The sequence below is a fragment of the Ailuropoda melanoleuca genome, chromosome 2 (genome assembly GCF_002007445.2).
Source record: "Ailuropoda melanoleuca isolate Jingjing chromosome 2, ASM200744v2, whole genome shotgun sequence".
NCBI lineage: Eukaryota > Metazoa > Chordata > Mammalia > Carnivora > Ursidae > Ailuropoda > Ailuropoda melanoleuca.
The window spans coordinates 101,397,499-101,415,713 of NC_048219.1; the positions used below are offsets into that span (position 1 = coordinate 101,397,499).

The following is an 18,215-nucleotide window of genomic DNA, read 5'->3' on the forward strand; positions in this document are numbered from 1 at the left end:
AATGTATCTGGCAAAAGTGGGAAAAGGGTTGAAAAATGGTGAGTTTTGCATGAAACCGAGTGTAGACGTTTTCTGAGCACCTGGGTGGTCTTCTCTTCCCATGAAGGACACGAGTTATCTGAGGGCATCCATAGCTTACGTATTACCTGAATCCAGCCTTGATCAGTGTCACTTCGTTACAAAGAACGGAAAACCACTTAATTTAAATCCTTTTTAATGAGTTTATTGGAAGGAACATGTAGGTTTCACAAGGAGCAGAAAGATAGCAGATGGTTTTCCTCTCTTCTCTTTTCTCATTTCTTATTGTCTGTTTCTCTCAGCAACTAGCTCCTTCCTCTTGCTTTTCCAGCTTCTGCTTCATTATGACTTTCTGGCTCTCATACAGGACACCTGTTTTTGTTTTCTGGTTGTTGTTCGGGGTTTTTGTTGTTGTTGTTGTTGTTGTTTGTTTTTTGGGTTTTTTTTTTTTTTTACATTTACCTTATTTTTATCATCATGTCCCATTTTATCTGTGGAGAACTATCCATGGGAATCGGTTTGGCAGTGGATGCTTGACTTGACCAGAGCCAACAAGATATGTTGAGACCTTCGCTGAGGTTTCTGAGAGATGGCTTATGAGTGGGAGCAGACAGGGGGCTGGCTCTGCCAACACCATCCTGCCTCTGGGAAGCCCAAGACTAATGGCAACACAGCAGTAGACCAAAGGGATAGAGGCAGCTACATCTTGATGGCAGTTTGGGAAACTGAATCCCAGTTATATGTGAAGCCAGTTTCATAAGCCAGTAACTTTCTTGCTTGCTTAAGTCATTTTGGATCAGGTATCCTGTCAAGCATAACCCCCAAAGTCCCAACCGATATAGCCATCAGCCCTGGATTCTCACCCAGCCAACCCCATTCATCACCATGACCTTGCAGTTCTAGTTTCCTCATTGGCTTAGTTAGGAAGGGCATGCTCAGGAAGGAGTAGTTTCATGTGGTATGTAGGGCTAGCCTTTGCAGACCTAAAAGTGGGGCAGAGGGAGAGGAAGTAATTACCTTCTTGCATTTATAGTAATTACAGTCCTTGATCTGACAATTAACCTAATCATATTTTTTCCCTGTCTTCAGTAAGGGCATGAATGTCAAAATATGGGGGTAACATGAAAAAATCACTTCCAACTTCACAAATAATGCTTGTGATGCTTTTTCATATGCAAGTCTCATGGAAATTTAGAAAATGAGGGGCCTGTTTTGTCATCATTCTCTTGTGGATATGCCAACAACTTCGAAAATGTTTTCAATATGCCAACTTTAATTTTAAAATTGAAGACAATAGAGTGGCTTGAAAGCTCAGATTTAAGTCATAAATGAAAATGTTATCTGGTAAAAAGTGCATTACGTCCTATTTCTTCATTATGAGACTAACTTAATTCTTTGATTTAAAAATATCTCCACTTTCATACATCATGATTCAGACAATCTTTTCCCACACCTCTTCTTTCAAGACATCTAATTTATTTCATTAAAAAATGATAACTCTCAGGCTCAGAAATCATTTCTTAGCCAAGAATTGTACCAGTGACATTGTTCATTGTTCCAATTAAAATTTAAATTTGTTTAGGAAGGGCGAGGACAGGACTTTCATATACATGTTTAAGTTCCACATCTAACATTTCCTTTTCCACCGACATACATAACCTGTGTTGACATCACAAACAGTCCAGAGGCAGCCCGAGAAGAACGAGCACTTGGGCTCCGTCTCTGGCCATAGAGTTTACTTGTGTGACATTGGCAGATTATGACCTCTGTAAGCCTCTGTTGCTTCACATATAAAGGACTGATCTTATATCTTTATAGATAATAATACTGACCTCATAGCTCTAATGGAGTAAATGCGTGGTAAATGTAAAGCATATAATTGATACTCGGTCTTATTTACCCACCTATTACTTAAGGTAACAAATACTTGCCCTTCATAATAAAAACATTCACAACTCACAAATGCCCATTTCCTACCAGTTGCCAACACGGCCGTAAATCTGCCAGAGTTACAAAATCAAATCTACGCTTTTCATTAATTGAACTGTTACTACCCTCTTAATGCTACGGAAATGTCTCGTTCTGCTACTAGCGGGCCATGAGACCTGGGGCAAGCACTTAAGCAATGTGAGTTGTGCTTTTGCGTTTGCAAAATGCCAAGACTGGACTGTCCTACTCGTATTTGTCCTAGACGAATGTTAGGGTCCCCTCCACCTACACCATTCTTTCCCGTGCATCTTAGAATTCAGTTCAGTGGCCACGTGATGCCTATGAATCATCATGGGATAATTACACCCTGATTTCAAATGTTCTCCTCAGAGGAAAAACCACTGCCATTTAAACCTCATCTCCCAGACAAGTATCAACATCAGGATAAAAGGAAAGAGAGAGTGAGGTGATATAATGGTCTCATAATTCACAGGCTCAGAGTTTGTAATTTTGGAAATCTCTTAAAAGTTATTTCTCAAAACTTGAGGACGAATGTTGTGACATGGGGTGGTCATAGAAAGGTGTGCCCCAGGTCGTGATGGATGCCTCTCCACTGGGCTTATGGTCTACTGTTCCATGTAACAGCTCCGAACCCAAGCTGCCTTCCTTATTGGAAATGCTAATGATTGGTATACTTCCATTTTTCTGAAACTGCAAAGCAGAACTGTCTCATTAACCATTCCTTTGGTATTTACTTTGAAACCAACTGTGCATTTCTTGGCCCCTTCACATACAATCGATGCCAACTCCCACGCAATTCCACAGAAGCCTTGTACAATTTTCACTTGCTCTGCTCCCCTTTTTTTTTCTTAGCCTCCCCTCTATTACCTCACAAATGGTGAACGTTTCAGAAATTACAGTGCCCTTAGAAGGTCTCTACACATTTGTCTAGAAGACATTCGGGGGGAAAATGCAAAAGATGCCTTCTCAGGGAAGTGAGGAAGAGCGATGAATTAAATTTCTAATGGACATGGCCCAAGAAGAAAGTGTGAAGAGGCCAGATTCTCTCTGACAGATGGCACGCCATGCATGCTGTGAGCGGGGCAGTGCTCAAGGGCTTACGCCATTGCAAATACAGAAACAATAAAACTGCTTATTGATTTTAAAGAGATCTGTAATTAAGTATGACATTCTAACAGATAAAAGTTTACCAAGGCAGAACAGCCGGGATTTAAGTGGTCTTAAAATGAGATACTATTTAATGGATACAAATGTCATTCCTAGGATGGCAAAACTTGAAGAACTCCACCTTGTGCGTGTGTGTGTGTGTGTGTGTGTGTGTGTGTGTGTATGTCTGAGTGCAAGAGCATGCATACAATTCATCTAAAATTTTAAGCTGTGCGTGCCCATTTGAAATTTTCTTGAGATTAGAAAAGCAAAGGTTGCTACCCTTACATTCAGTTGCCTTGGGCAAGCAAAAAAAAAAAAAAAATCTGTCAAGACCCAGGTCTTCCTGTTAAGGCTCGAGTTGAGAAATGCCCTCCAAATGCCTTCAAGTCAACATTAGCTATGACAGAAGCAAGACTATTATTTAACAGTAGCAGCAAATGTCAAAAACAAACTGTGCCTGGCGTTTTGACAAGACACTGTTGAAAGAGAACCACTTTTTCAGCACTTGTGTAACCGTGGGGGAGAAACTTGACAATTAATATCCTGAGGTCTGGTAATAGGATTTCCAGGCTGCTTGGTGGTTTCCTTCTGATACACATAAAAGGAGTAGCAAGTGGCGGACGTGAGCAAAAAAGAACCTGAAACGAGGAGGCCCGGAGAAAAGGACTGATATATCAGAAATCAGGTACCTACGGCTAATTAAAACGTAACTCCTTCTTGGGGAAACCGCAGTCTCACAGTGGTGACACTGTGAAGTATGAGGACAGAGCCATCATCCCTAGGCAAAAATAAGATGCTGACAAAACCTATCTCCTGTTTCGCACATCCTTCTTTCCCTCTGGTGCCCTCACACCGTCCTGTGACACCTCCTCTGAGCTTCTCTCCGTGGATGACACTCCCCACCAAACCTGGTCAAACCTCCAGCCCAACAATCACTCAGTATCACCACAATGAGCCACTTTATTGCCCTACTTCCTTAGGAACGTGGTCCTGGAACGTAACCTGACAAGTGAAGCTGTGGATGGCTGTGGGTTGGCATAGAGGATTTGTGCATTCCGTGTCCTTTCATTTTGACAGAGACATCAGGAGGGTATCTTAATGCAAAGGAAATGCAAAAAGGAAAGGAACAAATATATAACTGGATGCCTGTTTATATTACATATGATTGCATGTGACGTTCAGAGGCTGTAAGAGAAGATGGTAGCATATCTCCATGTCATAGATGAGAGTACCGAGGTTTAGAAAGCTTGGGGGACTCGCCCAGGATCCCAGTCCAAAAGGAACCCGTGTGGCATTCAAGTCTGGGTTTGTGGGATTCCCAAGGCTGGCTCTTTCCCTGAGTCACTCTGGCAAACCTCGGGATCACACCTGGATCAGCCTCAGAACATTTTTTTTTCAAGGAAAGTCTGATAACGATGATGATTGATAAATGGGGACTCTATGAACTGTGGCAGATGGGGCAGTCTCAACTTGTAAGCCTTCTAGAATAACCCCCACAGGCAGCTGTGGACTCTTCCAAGAAGCAGCATGCCCTGCTTGCAGGCTTTATGGGAGTCATGTAAACCCTCAAAGAGAAGTCAATCCCCATGTTTAACGTCCTACCTGCCACCGCTCCCTCTATCTCCCATCTTCACTACTTCCAGACTGGTCTTCGGGCTCTCCAGACTACATTCACCTGTCTGCCCACATTGTTTTCCTGTCCATCCCATGCCACCAAGAAATGCCCTCCCCTCCTCAAGTTGAGTTTGAGCCTTCCTTCACACCTCAGCAGGACCTCTGTCTCCACTCTTCGGAGGCCTTTCCTGACCAGCTGGTTAGCTCCATGTTCTTACTCCTTACTCCTTCAGAATGTCTCATGTACACAGCCCATCTGTGCAGATGCCCCAGCCCAGTACTCCTGTACGATGGGGCACATCAAACACAGTACCACCCGGCACTAATGATTCACACAGACGTCTCCCAGAATGAACTCCCAGAAGTCAAAAGCGGTTAAAAAAATGTTATCACCTTTCTGTCCTGTCAGACTTTCACATGGGACTGTGCCTGTGGAGGCTGTGGCAGAACTGTGGAGAGAGGCTCAAGGCCCACGTGTAAGCGTTCACGGAGAGCTGACGCTCTAAGCCTTATTAGCTTCTCAAATAAGCCCGTTCCAGACTGGAGGAGCGAATTAAACGCAAGCCGTGTCTGTGAACTGGAGGTTGCATCCGAGTCAGAAATGCCAGCAGTCACTCACCCTAAGGGATGGCCGGAGAAATCTGCTGGAAATCCCTATGGGAAACCACTCGCGGGGACTGGCAGGGACAGCGCCGCGGGGTGCTGGGGAGGATCCTGGGTCGCTAGAGCGCAGTCAGACCAGAGTCTGAAAGCCCGCTCTGCCTTTCAGAAACACATGGACACCGGCAGCTGTAGAACAGTCCTATCTGGAGGGGTGTGGTAGGGATGTTCATGGGAGGTGCAGAGCAAACACCTGATTCATTTCCTTCCCCTCACCTCTCCTTTTATTAAGATTTTATTTGTGTATTTGAGAGAGAGCGAGCGAGCATGGGGGGAGGGGCAGAGAGAGAGGGAGAAGCAGACTCCCCACGGAGCCGGGAGCCCGACGTGGTGCGGCTTGATCCCAGGACCCCGGGATCATGACCTCAGCTGAAGGCAGACGCTGAACCAACTGAGGGACCCAGGCACTGCCACCCCCCAGCCCTGGTCATTTCTTTTTTTAGATGACAGGAAAAGGTAAAGGTGAGCCCCTTCCTTCTTTCCCACCCTTCTAGAACTTGGATACTAAGTTTACATGTTATGAATTTTAAAGACTATAATTTTAATTTTACCACCAAAAAAAGTATTTTATTTTCTCCTAGCTGTGTTCACTATGAATCACTTAGGACAGGGAATATGCCAGTGGGCAGAGTGCCACAAAATGCTTTACACCCACTGTGGCGGCCTCTACTGCTGATCACCCCGATGTGGTTCTTCTGTCCTGCGGGGGAGGGACCACACATCCCAGCCCCTTTACAGTTAGCTGGAGCCAGAACCAGAACTAATGCTATCAAACATCTAAGGATCACAGATGTATTCTTTCTGGCAAAAACAAACAAACAAACAAAAAAACAAAGCTGAACCTGACTCAACCTTATTATGAATTTTACATACACTCTGGAAAGATGTGCTTCAACGTATACTGACCTGCTTTCTCTTAGACGGGAGTGACACTGACACACGCTAGGTGTGAGGCACAAGAAATTCCACAAAGGTTTGTCCTTACAAACATCTTTAAGCTTCATCTTCGAGTTGTCAGTCTGCGGGCTCCCCAAGCCAATACGCAGAGTCCGTGCAGCAGCTGCACCCAGCTGATCCTAAAATGATGGGGTAGCACTTTGTCTTTCTGTGATGTCCTGCTGGAAAATCACAGGCTTTTGTAAAAGCGGAAAGGATTTTTTCAAAACAGAACGGCCACTGTCATACTTTGGTCGGGTAGACATTCCCAGAAGATCTAGGAGTGACATGTGATGACTATAAAGGGAATAGAAATGAGTTTCGTTCAGTGGCAGAAATTCCCAGGGAATGCATTTTAGAAACTTTTCTTCTAAAACAAACAGATTCAGCACTCGGGTTCTTTCTTTCGTCTCCTCACTTGCTTATCCCAATGACTCCGTCCATGATCACATTCTGTACGAGTGTCCTCAGTAAGTTGTTTCTGAGAAAGAGACAAATCTTGCAAACACAACAATCGTATGTAAACACAGGAGTGTGGCGGGAATTTATTGTTTTCAGAGCCCTCATAAAAAAGGATGATTTTTAAGTGGCAGTATATTTCCTAAGTGCTCATTACTTTTAAAGCCCACCTTTGGGGAGGCCACGAGCCAGTGAGCAGTTGCAAATCCCGCCACGAAAAGCAGAGTAGAAGGACGCGGTTGCACCAGAGCGCGGTTTCGATTTGGAATCAACACTGCCCCTTGTTCATGAACTCCTCACAGAGACCGCAGCCGCGGACACGGTGAAAGGGAAAAATTGCCCATATATGGCAATCAGTTTTGACATGAGGCTCCTCAATAGCCCATTCTCTCCCAGGCACATCATTATCTATCTGATCTGCCGAATGGGATACTTAACAACATTGTCTTCAGAACAGTTGACATACCCTGGAAAAGTCTGTCTTGTAAATCACAAAGAAAGATGACAGGTTTCACGGATTTCGTCAGTGGTAAAAAGAAGGGAGGCATAAAGGGACAGATACTAGTGTACTTAACCCCCCGGCACAATGAATTCAATGAACTAAACGTACTTCGAGAGGAAAAAATATTCTCCATACCTCAATTTTTTTGAGGCCAAACAAGAAGCCACTGACTTCACCTATTTAGCTCAGCTCCTAACTAAATTGAGTTTTTTGAAACATAAAGACAAATGAACAGGCAGATGGCATGATTTCATGGTATAAAAAAAAATAGTGGAGAAAGTTGAACCAGGGAAACAGACTACTTCAGCTGTAGCTTCTCTCTCCTACCCTAGATCCGTAGAAACAAGAACAAAAAATTAACAAGGAAGGGAGTACACAACTAGACTGCCAAATAAGACGTATCCTCCCTGGACCGGACACTACAAGGAACTCCTGAAAGCAAGAAAACAACTGAGAACAGATAGATGGGAAGAAACCACAGCTCAAAAACCCTACCGAAAGGAACTTGCTACAAATGAAACCTGAGACAGTCTAAGCTCAGAGGTGGCTGACGCTCAGAGATGAAAATACCCAACTGACCTGATGGGTTCAAGCAGGCCCTTGTGGAAGCAGCCCTCTGGCCCACTCTACACTTCCGCTCCCCCATCTTGGAGCGGGCAGAGACAACACAGTAGGTGCCCCGGATGAAAGTGGTAAGAGTGAGGACCAAGTTCTGAGAGGCACGGCAGTGCACGCAAGGCCAGCAGGGGAGCACTCACAGCCACAGACAGGCTGGTACGGGCTCCTTGTGCCCTTCCCTGCAATGGCTCTGGAGAAAAGTTCAGAACTTTAAAGGTAGAATAAGTAATACCCCCAGAAAATACAAGAATGACCGCACATTTCCACAAAAAATAAAATAAAGATCTTGGAAATTCGAAGTGTGATCACTGAAATTAAAAACCCAGTGATGGCTGAATGCTGAGTGGATACAGCTGAGGAGCGGCTCACTGAGCTGAAAGATCCAGTTAAGTAATTCTTCTAGAGTGTAGCACAACGGGGAAAAGCTAAGGGATACACAGAAAGCAGAAACAAAAGGTCAAAGATCTTTTGGATAGAGGAATTTGAGAAGGAAAGAAGAGAAGAAAAAAAGAGAACGAAGAAATAATAAAAACAAAGACCAAAAAAAAAAAAAAAATAAAGCCCTGAAGTAAAGAGGAAATATCTCTGACTGAACAGGATGAGTAGAACACAACCTGTGGGGAAATTTCAGAATATGTAGGACGATGAAAAAAAAAAACTAAAAATAAATAAGTAAAAGAAGGGAGAAGGGATTCTAATTAAAATCCCAATACAATCAGGGCATCTGGATAAGTATTTCACTCAAATGGCTGGGAGGACTATAGATAAGACCGTCCATTCCACCTGACCTTTGAGATCATTCCAGGCAACACCAACACTGCTGTAACAGCTGGTCGCCCGGGCTTTGGGTCTCCACTCCGCTGCCTCACATCTCCACCCACTTTGGTGAACTATGTAAACAAAGTTGTTTACGTCACACCTTGGACCTCCCGATCTGGAAATGTTCCACAAAATTCCTGACTACAAACCCCCAAGCCTAGAACCCTTCTTGTGAAAAAGGGTTTTTAACCTCAGGGCAGGAAGTGCTTTTAGCTTACCTCATTCTTTCACACTGTTAGGTCAGCCCTGCTGATTCAACTTCCTTCCCCAATCTGCCTGGATCCCATGATAAAAGATCCCTTGATCTTTCGTTAGGTGCCTCCATTCATTTTTCACATAGCCTTTGTGCCATGTCTTCCAATAAATTCCCAATGAGAATCAGTCTATCCCATCACAGTTGCCCTAAACTCCTGGGCTACTGAGCCCCCCCCAGACATGGCACAACCATGTCGATTGGTTCCACTGCAAGAATCTCATCTCGAGCCTCACCTGAGTCCTTGACAGCCTCAAAATGATCTAGAAATTCTTTATCTCTAGTCTGTCCCTGTGTCCATTCTTCATAAAGGCAGTCCAAATCTCCACCATTCCCTCAAAGTTCTCTAGCTAACCCCAGCTCCCTTCACTTGTTAAATACGACTTAGTATATGATCAGACTTGTCCCAAATATATTTTGTAAGCTATTGGTATATAACGAAATACGTTAAATGTTAAGATAAAATAGGTTAGGAAAAGCATTTTTCAACCTAAAACAATCAGATACATCTCCTTTATCTCTAAGGTTAGTAATTCCTTCCGACTGCACTCCATACTACCAGCTCCCCTCTGCCAGAAATTGCCTTCGCTCTGGTTTCAAGCACATCGCTCTTGTATTTCTCCTCCCACTTCTGACCACACCCCTCCACCTCTTCACCAGCTCTTCTGCCAGCATGCCAGTAAGACTCAGATCTTGTCTCCATTTGCTGTAACATGATCCTTGGGGATCTCATCCCCCTCCACAGCTTCAAAGATCATGGCCACACGACAACAACAAGCTCCCTCATTTACATCCAACAGCCCAGACTCAAATGTTCAACTGCTTATGACACATCTTCATCAGATGTCCTGGACATAGCTCCACCTCAGCTTATCAAACTCATTAACTTCACCCACTCACCTGCTTCTCTGCATTCCTCTTTGGTTTATGGGACTACCATCCACCTCGTTTTCCGAGGAAGAAATGTTAAGTCACACTTTTCTTCCTTACGCTTCACACTCAAGTCATCAAGTTCAGATGACTTGGTCCAAAATGTATCTCAATGTGTCCCTCACTCTTCGTCCCCAGAGTTATGATCTCTCTCTCACCTCAAACATTCCCTTCATCTTACACTCGTCTACACCAGTGAATGGCAATGTGGGCTGCACATTAACACTGCCTGGGGGAATTTATGAAAATCCTCATGTTTAGGGCATGACCCCAGGCCAATTATTTTAGAGTCTCTGGGGGTGGGAACCAGGCATCAGCATACTTTTACAAGTTCCCATATGATTCCAATATGTAGCCAGCTTGAAAATTTTCCCAGAATTGAAGACGTGAGCACATAGAATGAAAGTGCATACTGAATACCAAGCTAGAAAAGTAAAAACAAATCTAAAACTAAACAAGTCAAAGTGAAACTGAGTAACCTTGAAGAGAAAGAAAATATTGCGTAAAAGCTCCTGGAGAGAAAGGACAAGATTACCTACCAAGGAAAGAAAATTACACTAATAGCAGATTTCCTGTCTGCAATATTCGATGGCATAAACAATGAGTCAACATAATGGAAGCAGAGGGGAAGCTATGAACCTAGAATTCTACGGCCTGCTAAACTGTTCTGGGAGAACGAAGCAGATTCTTCCAGACGCGCAAAGCTAGGACTCTACTTACACACAGACCATCATTGGAAGAATTCCCTTACAAAGATTACACAGTTGACCTTTGAACAGCACGGGTTTGAACCACACAGGTTCCCTCATATGTGGATTTTTTTCGATAAATGTGGTACAGTACTGTAAATGTATTTTCTCTTCCTTACGATTTTCTTAAGAACATTTTCTTTCTTCCATCTTGATTAAAAGAATACAATATATAATACATACACAAAATATGTGTCAATCGACTATGTTATCGGTAAGGCCACAAGTAGTTAAGTTTCGGGGGAGTCAAAAGTTATACTCAGATTTTGGACTGTGCAGGGGTCAGCGCCCCTACTCCCACATTGTTCAAAGGTCAGCTGTACTTCATTGTGTAGGCAAGTAAGCCAAAAAGATTAGAGAGCTATTTAATAATGACCACGTCTGGATCCCACCTAGAAAATACCAGACGTGTGAATGTATGCACCACGAAGAGGTTCCAGTCCCCTTGATTGCAGTAAAATAGCTCACTGCAAACAAATTTTATAACAAAAGTATTAGCAGGAGTCTGGCTAGTTAATTTTAATTGTTCTCCTGTGCTTTTGTAGAATTTAGTTTCAGTTTTCAAGTGTTCGCTTTCCAGAACTTTAATAAAAGGAAGTGCTGCCAATGTAGCAATGTTAAAAGATGTTGACCACTTTCTTTTGTTGCAAAAAAATGGATGTAATATATTTATATGCTTATCAAAATACCAAAACAATTTTATTTTTTGCCATTAATATCTTTTCTTATTTTCTAGATGATCTGAAAATAATTTGACAATTCCCAAGTGATAATCATTCAATCCTTGTAACATTAGACTTGGTTTCCTTACATTATTTCTTAGCAAATTCAACCATACATGTTAATTTTATTAAATTAATTCTCAGTATTAGATTCTAAGATTTAGCATGAAGAAGAAAAAAAGACTCTTAACCAAGATGATAATTATATATTTAATACACCTTGCTTTTAACAGCAATATTCAAAGTAAACACATCATAGACCTTATAACTTATTAAAGATTTATAGTCCTTACAAAGTTGATTCTAAAAATATACCTTATTTGTTCTAAATGAATAACATTATCTGGAAGATAGAATAATAAATTATAGTAGTATGTTTACCACCACTATCGTTAAGATTGTGTACATATATTCAATATGAAATCCTTTTAGGATCTTCACACTTTCAGCCTTAAAATGTAAAAGCAGATTAAAGTTTGGCATACAAGATCTCAGTCTGACAGCAATGGTTTTAAAACCAAAAATTAAAAAATATCTAGTTGACATATTACAAGAGCATGGGCACATGCACATACATTTCTACATGTACATTCTCTCACTCAATCCAACACACACACACACACACACCCAAACACATACAAACCCAAAGTAAGCAGTAAGTTCCACCCTTGTGTATCAGACAATTATCATCAATTTCAAAAACAAAAATTGGGGAAAAAGTTAACCAAAAATATGTTTAAACCACACTTAAATGATTCCCATTGTTGGAAAGATAGGCACGAAACTGCTATTGAGATCTTTAACATGCACAGTGTAAGCCATCTCAAGCCATTGTGCAACAGGCTTGAACTGCTCACTAATGGACATATGAACGTGTAAAAAGTCATGTGCTCATCCATTCCCCAGATGGCATTTCACTAACAGTCAGTGACTAACCCAGCCCGGCTAATGTGGTTTGCTTCATGGAACCCAACAGATTATAGAACCCAAGAGAATTAGAAACTTCATTTCGATCTGTTTGGGGTTTCTTGGGTGCTCTATGTGCAAAAGCAATGGGATACTGTACCGCAAATGACAATATCATTGAGCAATTTGTGGCACTGAAAAAGGTCATTTTGGTATTTCTATAATGTATTTATTCCAGCTAAATTTCTCTATGGTGCCTTCTTTTAATTACATATAGTCTTGCAGACTTCGACTTAAAACAATTTAATGCTGATAACCCTCTCTTGCTCATCACTTTTACCTCCAGCAGAATTCTTTTTTGGACGCTCTCCAGTAATGCAGGTTTGAAAATGTGCTATGGAAGTTCATTTTCATTACCAATTAAAACACCCCAAGCTCTCTGAGACAACATTAAAATAGGAACTAACCACATGTCAGGGCACCCATAACTCATACTGCTGTGATTAGAAAAATGAAAAGGCACAACAGTAAGCAAAAGAGAATACACCAGCTTTCCATTTTTCTTTTTCTTTCTCTTTTCTGGCTTCCTCTTATTTTATTTCACTAAGTGTATAAACTGTTCAAGCATTCTTATACTCTGCATGACAATAACAGAATTATTTTGGCACATCAACACTGTGATACAATATATGGTATGTTTAAAAAAATTAATTAAAAAATTTCATCTATTAATGAACACATTGTTTAATGTAGTGCATATATATTTTATAGTTATTTAAGTCAAATACATCAAGGTTTGTAACTGATTTACAGATGAAGCAATCACAGATTGCAGTAATATATGCATATGTGCATGTATATGCATGTAAGTATGTGTGTGTGTATGTGTGTGTGTGTATACATACACATACACACACACACATACACACACATATATATATACACCAATCAAGGGAAAAACTGCATCCTGGCAATTTTACAGTCCGAAGCTTTGTTGATATAGCTATCATTTACGTGCCCTTTGCATCTTGTTTTTCTGTACAAAAGATATATTTTTGCCTTCTTCATTCCTGATGAGATTTTTCTGCGATAACTTTACATTCATACTGTAAAAATTAAAAGGTTAACAGATTAAGGTTTATTTTGAAAGCAATTTCCATACAGACTAGAAATTGATACTTTATTCACATATGTCCACTTTATTTGTCAAAGAATCTGAGAGTTATGCAAGGATTAGAAGCAAATGACAGATGTGACAGGGAAAAAGAAAGTTCGCAGTCGAGAAGTGAAAAAGACATAGCAAACGCAGGCAAAAGACAAGGTTTCTGCATTACAAGCAAATAATAACAGTATGATTCAGATCAATCCTACAACATGAAGGGAAGAAAAATAGGTTTCTCTGAATGTTTGGTAAGGTGAACCAGAAACAGAAAGGTCATGAACTTAAGGACAGAACTGATACGGTGAATTCAGGTAATATTTTCTCAAATCACTTTACAATTTCAAGGGGGAAAAAAATCTATTATATTAGCAAAACCTTCTGGTCAAAACAGTATTTTAGAAGTACAGCTACAGATGTGCACCCATAATTCAAGATAAAGGAAACGGGCTTAAGATAATCAGGTGGCCAGATTATCAAAAAGACATGAACCACGAGAGACTATGGACTCTGGCAAACAAACTGAGGGCTTCAGAGGGGAGAGGGGTGGGGGATTGGGCTAGCCCGGTGATGGGTATTAAGGAGGGCACGTATTGCGTGGAGCACTGGGTGTTATACGCCAACAATGAATCGTGGAACCTACATCAAAAACTAATGATGTACTGTATGGTCACTAACATATTATTAAAAAAAAAAAAAGACACCCACCTAAGCCACTCAATTCTCCTAGCTGACTACAATGACACAAGAGACAGTACTTATTTATGAAACTGCTGTGGCCTTTGAATGCTGCTCCCCGACCCTTGCCATCCATGACCGGGGTGACCAACAGTGTCCTTCTTCTTCTTAACTAAAATGTTCAAACATCTTGATTTGCCAGAGATAGTCTTAATTTCTATCTATTGAAGCAACATAGTTATTAGTAATGCTGCTTTTCACTTTTAAAATGGTTTCTCTTTGATAGAGTAGAAACCTACAGATTAGTTAAAAAAAAATAGGAGGGTAAGTCCTATCACCTTACCCAGAACACATTTTAGCTTTTCTATCCAGTGGTTCCTTCCACTTTTAGTATGCTTGGCTTGGAGAAAACTTGACTTACATCTCAATAACAGATGAAATAAGCATCAGCTTACCATTGCCAGTTGTCGGCCAATGTTTCCCATTGTTATGCCTCCAGCAAAAAATATACACGGTAACCAAGAACGAACATAGAGAAAATCTGGAGATGTATATCTAGAATAACAGAAATGTTTTTAACAACCCGCCAAGGAAGTACAATGATATTTATTAAGAAAATTACAATGGAAATAGTTATTCTGTACATTAAAGTGGCTAACCCAATTTTAAAATCTCAATTCTGAAATCAGTTGTCATTTATTTCTTTTAGCAAACAAACACCGAAAAGAATACTTACTGATAAACACCATTATAGACTAGCAGTTGAGTGACCACGGTTGCCAAGAAAGCAATTCCTACTCCAAGGCCAAAACCACTTCTAGACCTATCAAAGGTCCACCATAGTCCAATGGAGAGTGCAGCCAGTGTAAGAGACAACTGTATGTTGTTATCAAAATCCACTTTCTGAGATCAGTGTTAAAGAGTCATCTTAAAACTTGTAACCAAATAATACCACCTGTTCATTTTTCTAAAATAGGAGATGTTACTGTTGAGACGGGAATTGATTCCTTTTTCTAGAGTGAGTTCAGTCTTTTCATACAATGCAGGACACTGGGTGAGATTAAAACTGTCTCTGATATTTACTAAAGATACACAGAGGGCATGATATTTCATTAATAGATCCCACCTACTTGTAGTTCCCCCCACCCCCCAAAAAAACCCTCTGTCTACACTCACAATTATAAGATCAGACCCATTATTGAGATATGCTTTCTTTACTAAAACTGTAACCGGAAGTCTTGGGACACAGTATTGCTAAAGGAACACACTTTTGCTAAAAAAGAAACCAATATTACTTCTCAAACAGGTTCAGAATTACTTGCGAATCATACAAGAACTTGAAAATAGAAGAGCTGACAGCTATTTAACAGGGTACCACATTCTCTATATGATTTACTGACAGACACATTTTATAATAATGTAGTTCAGAAACAAGAGGACCAAGGACACAGTATCCCTTTCTATTATGTCAACTGTTCTAGTTTTAATTTGTTGAGGATAAAGCCTTGAAGTGAACATTATCTTGCAACCTGCCAAGCTATTTTGGAGCCTGAGACTTTCTGATATAGGACAGTTTGCTCAAATGATATTTTATTTCCGTCACTTACTTAAACATCTATTCACAAATGTGCGGCCCTTTTCTACTCCAAAAACTCTGGGCAAAACGAAGCTTCACAAATTCAATTTTCTCATTTCTTTGCTAGAGGATTACACTAAAGGAATTAATTTCAAGTATCATTAAAAGGGCATTATCTATGTCCCAAAGGCCACATCTTGGCTCTATATCCAGCTCCCCAGGGGAGACTAGATAGCTTGCCAAACTAACTGGCCATCCTGCAACTACAGAGAAGAGAGGAGAAGTTCAAAAAATGCATATGAAACTATTTCCCACTTCCTTTAACATCCTGTCGTTTACCACCCACCCCCGCCCCTACCACACCAGCTGGTACCTCCAACACCCGCCTTGCTTACTTCTCAGCATCCGAAGGCTGTTGTTGGCCATTCCCTCAAGGTCATTTCTTGATTAGGCTTGATTTATTAAAAAAAAAAAAAGAAAGAAAGAAAGAAAGAAACCCACTATATATGGTATGCTTTCTGCAAAAGCTTTTCTTATTCGTTAGTAGGCATTATACCTAACACTCCAGGGAAAAGGTTATAATGCTCTGATTTTTCTGTGTAATAAACATTCTTAAAAAGAGTAGAATTTTATATTCACTGAGTTCTATCTTTGATAACTAAATTAACTTTATTAAGGGTCAAAGGGAAATAAGGTTTCTAGGGTAAACAGGTAAAATACATCTAACTGAAAAATAGTACCATGGGGAACCTAATATTATTAAGGCTATGTTATAAATTTTGCAGACATTTTGGATTTTGCTTCAAGGGCGGACAGAACAGTTAAAAATCACTATACTCAAGTATTTCATTGACAGAGAAAGAAAAGAATGACCGAGGCAAAAAATTTAAATTAGATATATAAAGGTTTTTAAATTCCAGAAAAGGCTATATAAATTTCTCTATTTAAAAACACCTGAAACATCTGGGATAGAATGGTCTAATCCATCAGTTGGGAGGGGAATTTACATGCTTAGGGGGCCCCTGAATGGGGGAAGGAGCCCTTCCTAGACTCAAGCCAGGATCTCTGGGGTCTAGTCTCAACTCTGTCCCAGCCTCGCAGTACGAGTGCCTTGGCAAAGTAACTAACCCCTCTAGCTTTCATTTGTCTTATTATCTTTATAAAGAAAATGTGGAACTGGGTGATTTCTATGTTCTCCTCCAGATACAATATTCTATGAGTCTATCTTTTTAAACCCTCCCAACCACTAGATTTGTTTGTTATGAAATCCTAAATCTCAAAGATTTCACTAAGATAAACATGTTGGGAAATTCTTTAATACAAAAGGAAATGCAAAACCAAACTAGCAACCGCCACTGAGGGGCCTCCAGATTCACAGATCCCCCAGCGCTAGGACAACTGGGAACAGAAAGGCAAATGTGTCTACAGAATGGAGGACCTTGCCACTTGCCTTTTTTCCTCTCTCAAACTTCTCCAAAACAGCTCAGTACTTCCTATAAAAGACACAAGAATCCACCTGCCACATGACCCACCCTCTCTCCAGCTAACCACCAGCCGTGAGCCCGGTGCAGAGCCAGTGAGCCCGGTGCAGAGCCAGTGAGCCCGGTGCAGAGCCACAAGAGGAACCCTGGGCAGCCCGACCCGCACTGCATGCTCTTCCCAGCACCAAAGCTCCTGCCCCCCTCCACTCTCTAAGCCACATCTTCTAGGAAAGGGAGGACTGAACTAGTCAGTCACAGACTCTTTTCTACAAAGCAAAGTCAGGGGTGGGGGAGAAGAAGAGAAGCAGCAGGAAGGAGGACAGGATGAAAATCTTATGAGGGCAAAAACTTTTGTTCCGGGGTGGGTATTTTTTTCTGTTGTATCAGGGAGAAGATAGACGGGAGAAGGGAAATAGAGGTACTTTACCTCTATTCCAGCTGGGATACTCTAAAAATACTCATTAATCACAAAATAAAATGCCAGAATCCATAAACGATCAAACTTTAAAAATATGTTCCTTAGGAACAAATGTTCTTTTTGGCCAATGTCTAAGCTGAACATTTCCACTTACGCCACCTTTAAGAACATTTACGCAGTTTGCTGGCGTTGATTAAAACCAATAGATGAGTCTTTTTTGGAAAAAATTATAGGCTCCTTAAATTAAAAATAAACCAAAAAACAGCCAGCACCTGAAACCACAAGTCCTCCTGGGAAGTCTTAAATGAAAAGAGAGACAAAAGAAATCCTTGGAACATGTATCTATTTCAATCTTAGAGTTACCGAAACTATACAGAATGATGTAACTAATTTAAGAGAAACATGCAAAACGTTTAAACGTGCAAAGTTTCTCAGTGGTCCTGAAACACCGGGATTTAAATGGGAGGCTATCCCCCACCCAGGAACCACACAGCTGCTATTGTGGTGTTTCAACAATACAGCACACGTTCTTTTTACGCTAAGGGGACATATCACAATTTGACAACAGTGAAGTTGCAAGGGACTGTTGAACCTTTGGATTGTCGGAGCTGCTTTGTG

The 18,215-nt window shown here is 41.0% G+C and overlaps 1 protein-coding gene across 9 annotated transcripts in view; it reads right to left on the reverse strand.

The window, feature by feature from the left end:
* Positions 1-207: 207 nt before the first annotated feature.
* Positions 208-18,215, reverse strand: part of INSIG2 (insulin induced gene 2) — a 32,123-nt gene continuing 14,115 nt past the window's right edge. For 2 of the 9 annotated variants that reach the window (XM_034654421.1, XM_034654424.1), the window contains exons 4-6: positions 14,859-15,025; positions 14,578-14,677; positions 1,475-6,467 (exon numbers count right to left, since the gene is read on the reverse strand). In XM_034654421.1, the coding sequence (XP_034510312.1) occupies positions 5,982-6,467; positions 14,578-14,677; positions 14,859-15,025 (753 nt within the window). In that variant the 3' untranslated portion in view covers positions 1,475-5,981. The other 7 variants (XR_004623437.1, XM_034654423.1, XM_034654428.1 and 4 more) reach the window with 7 other exon arrangements.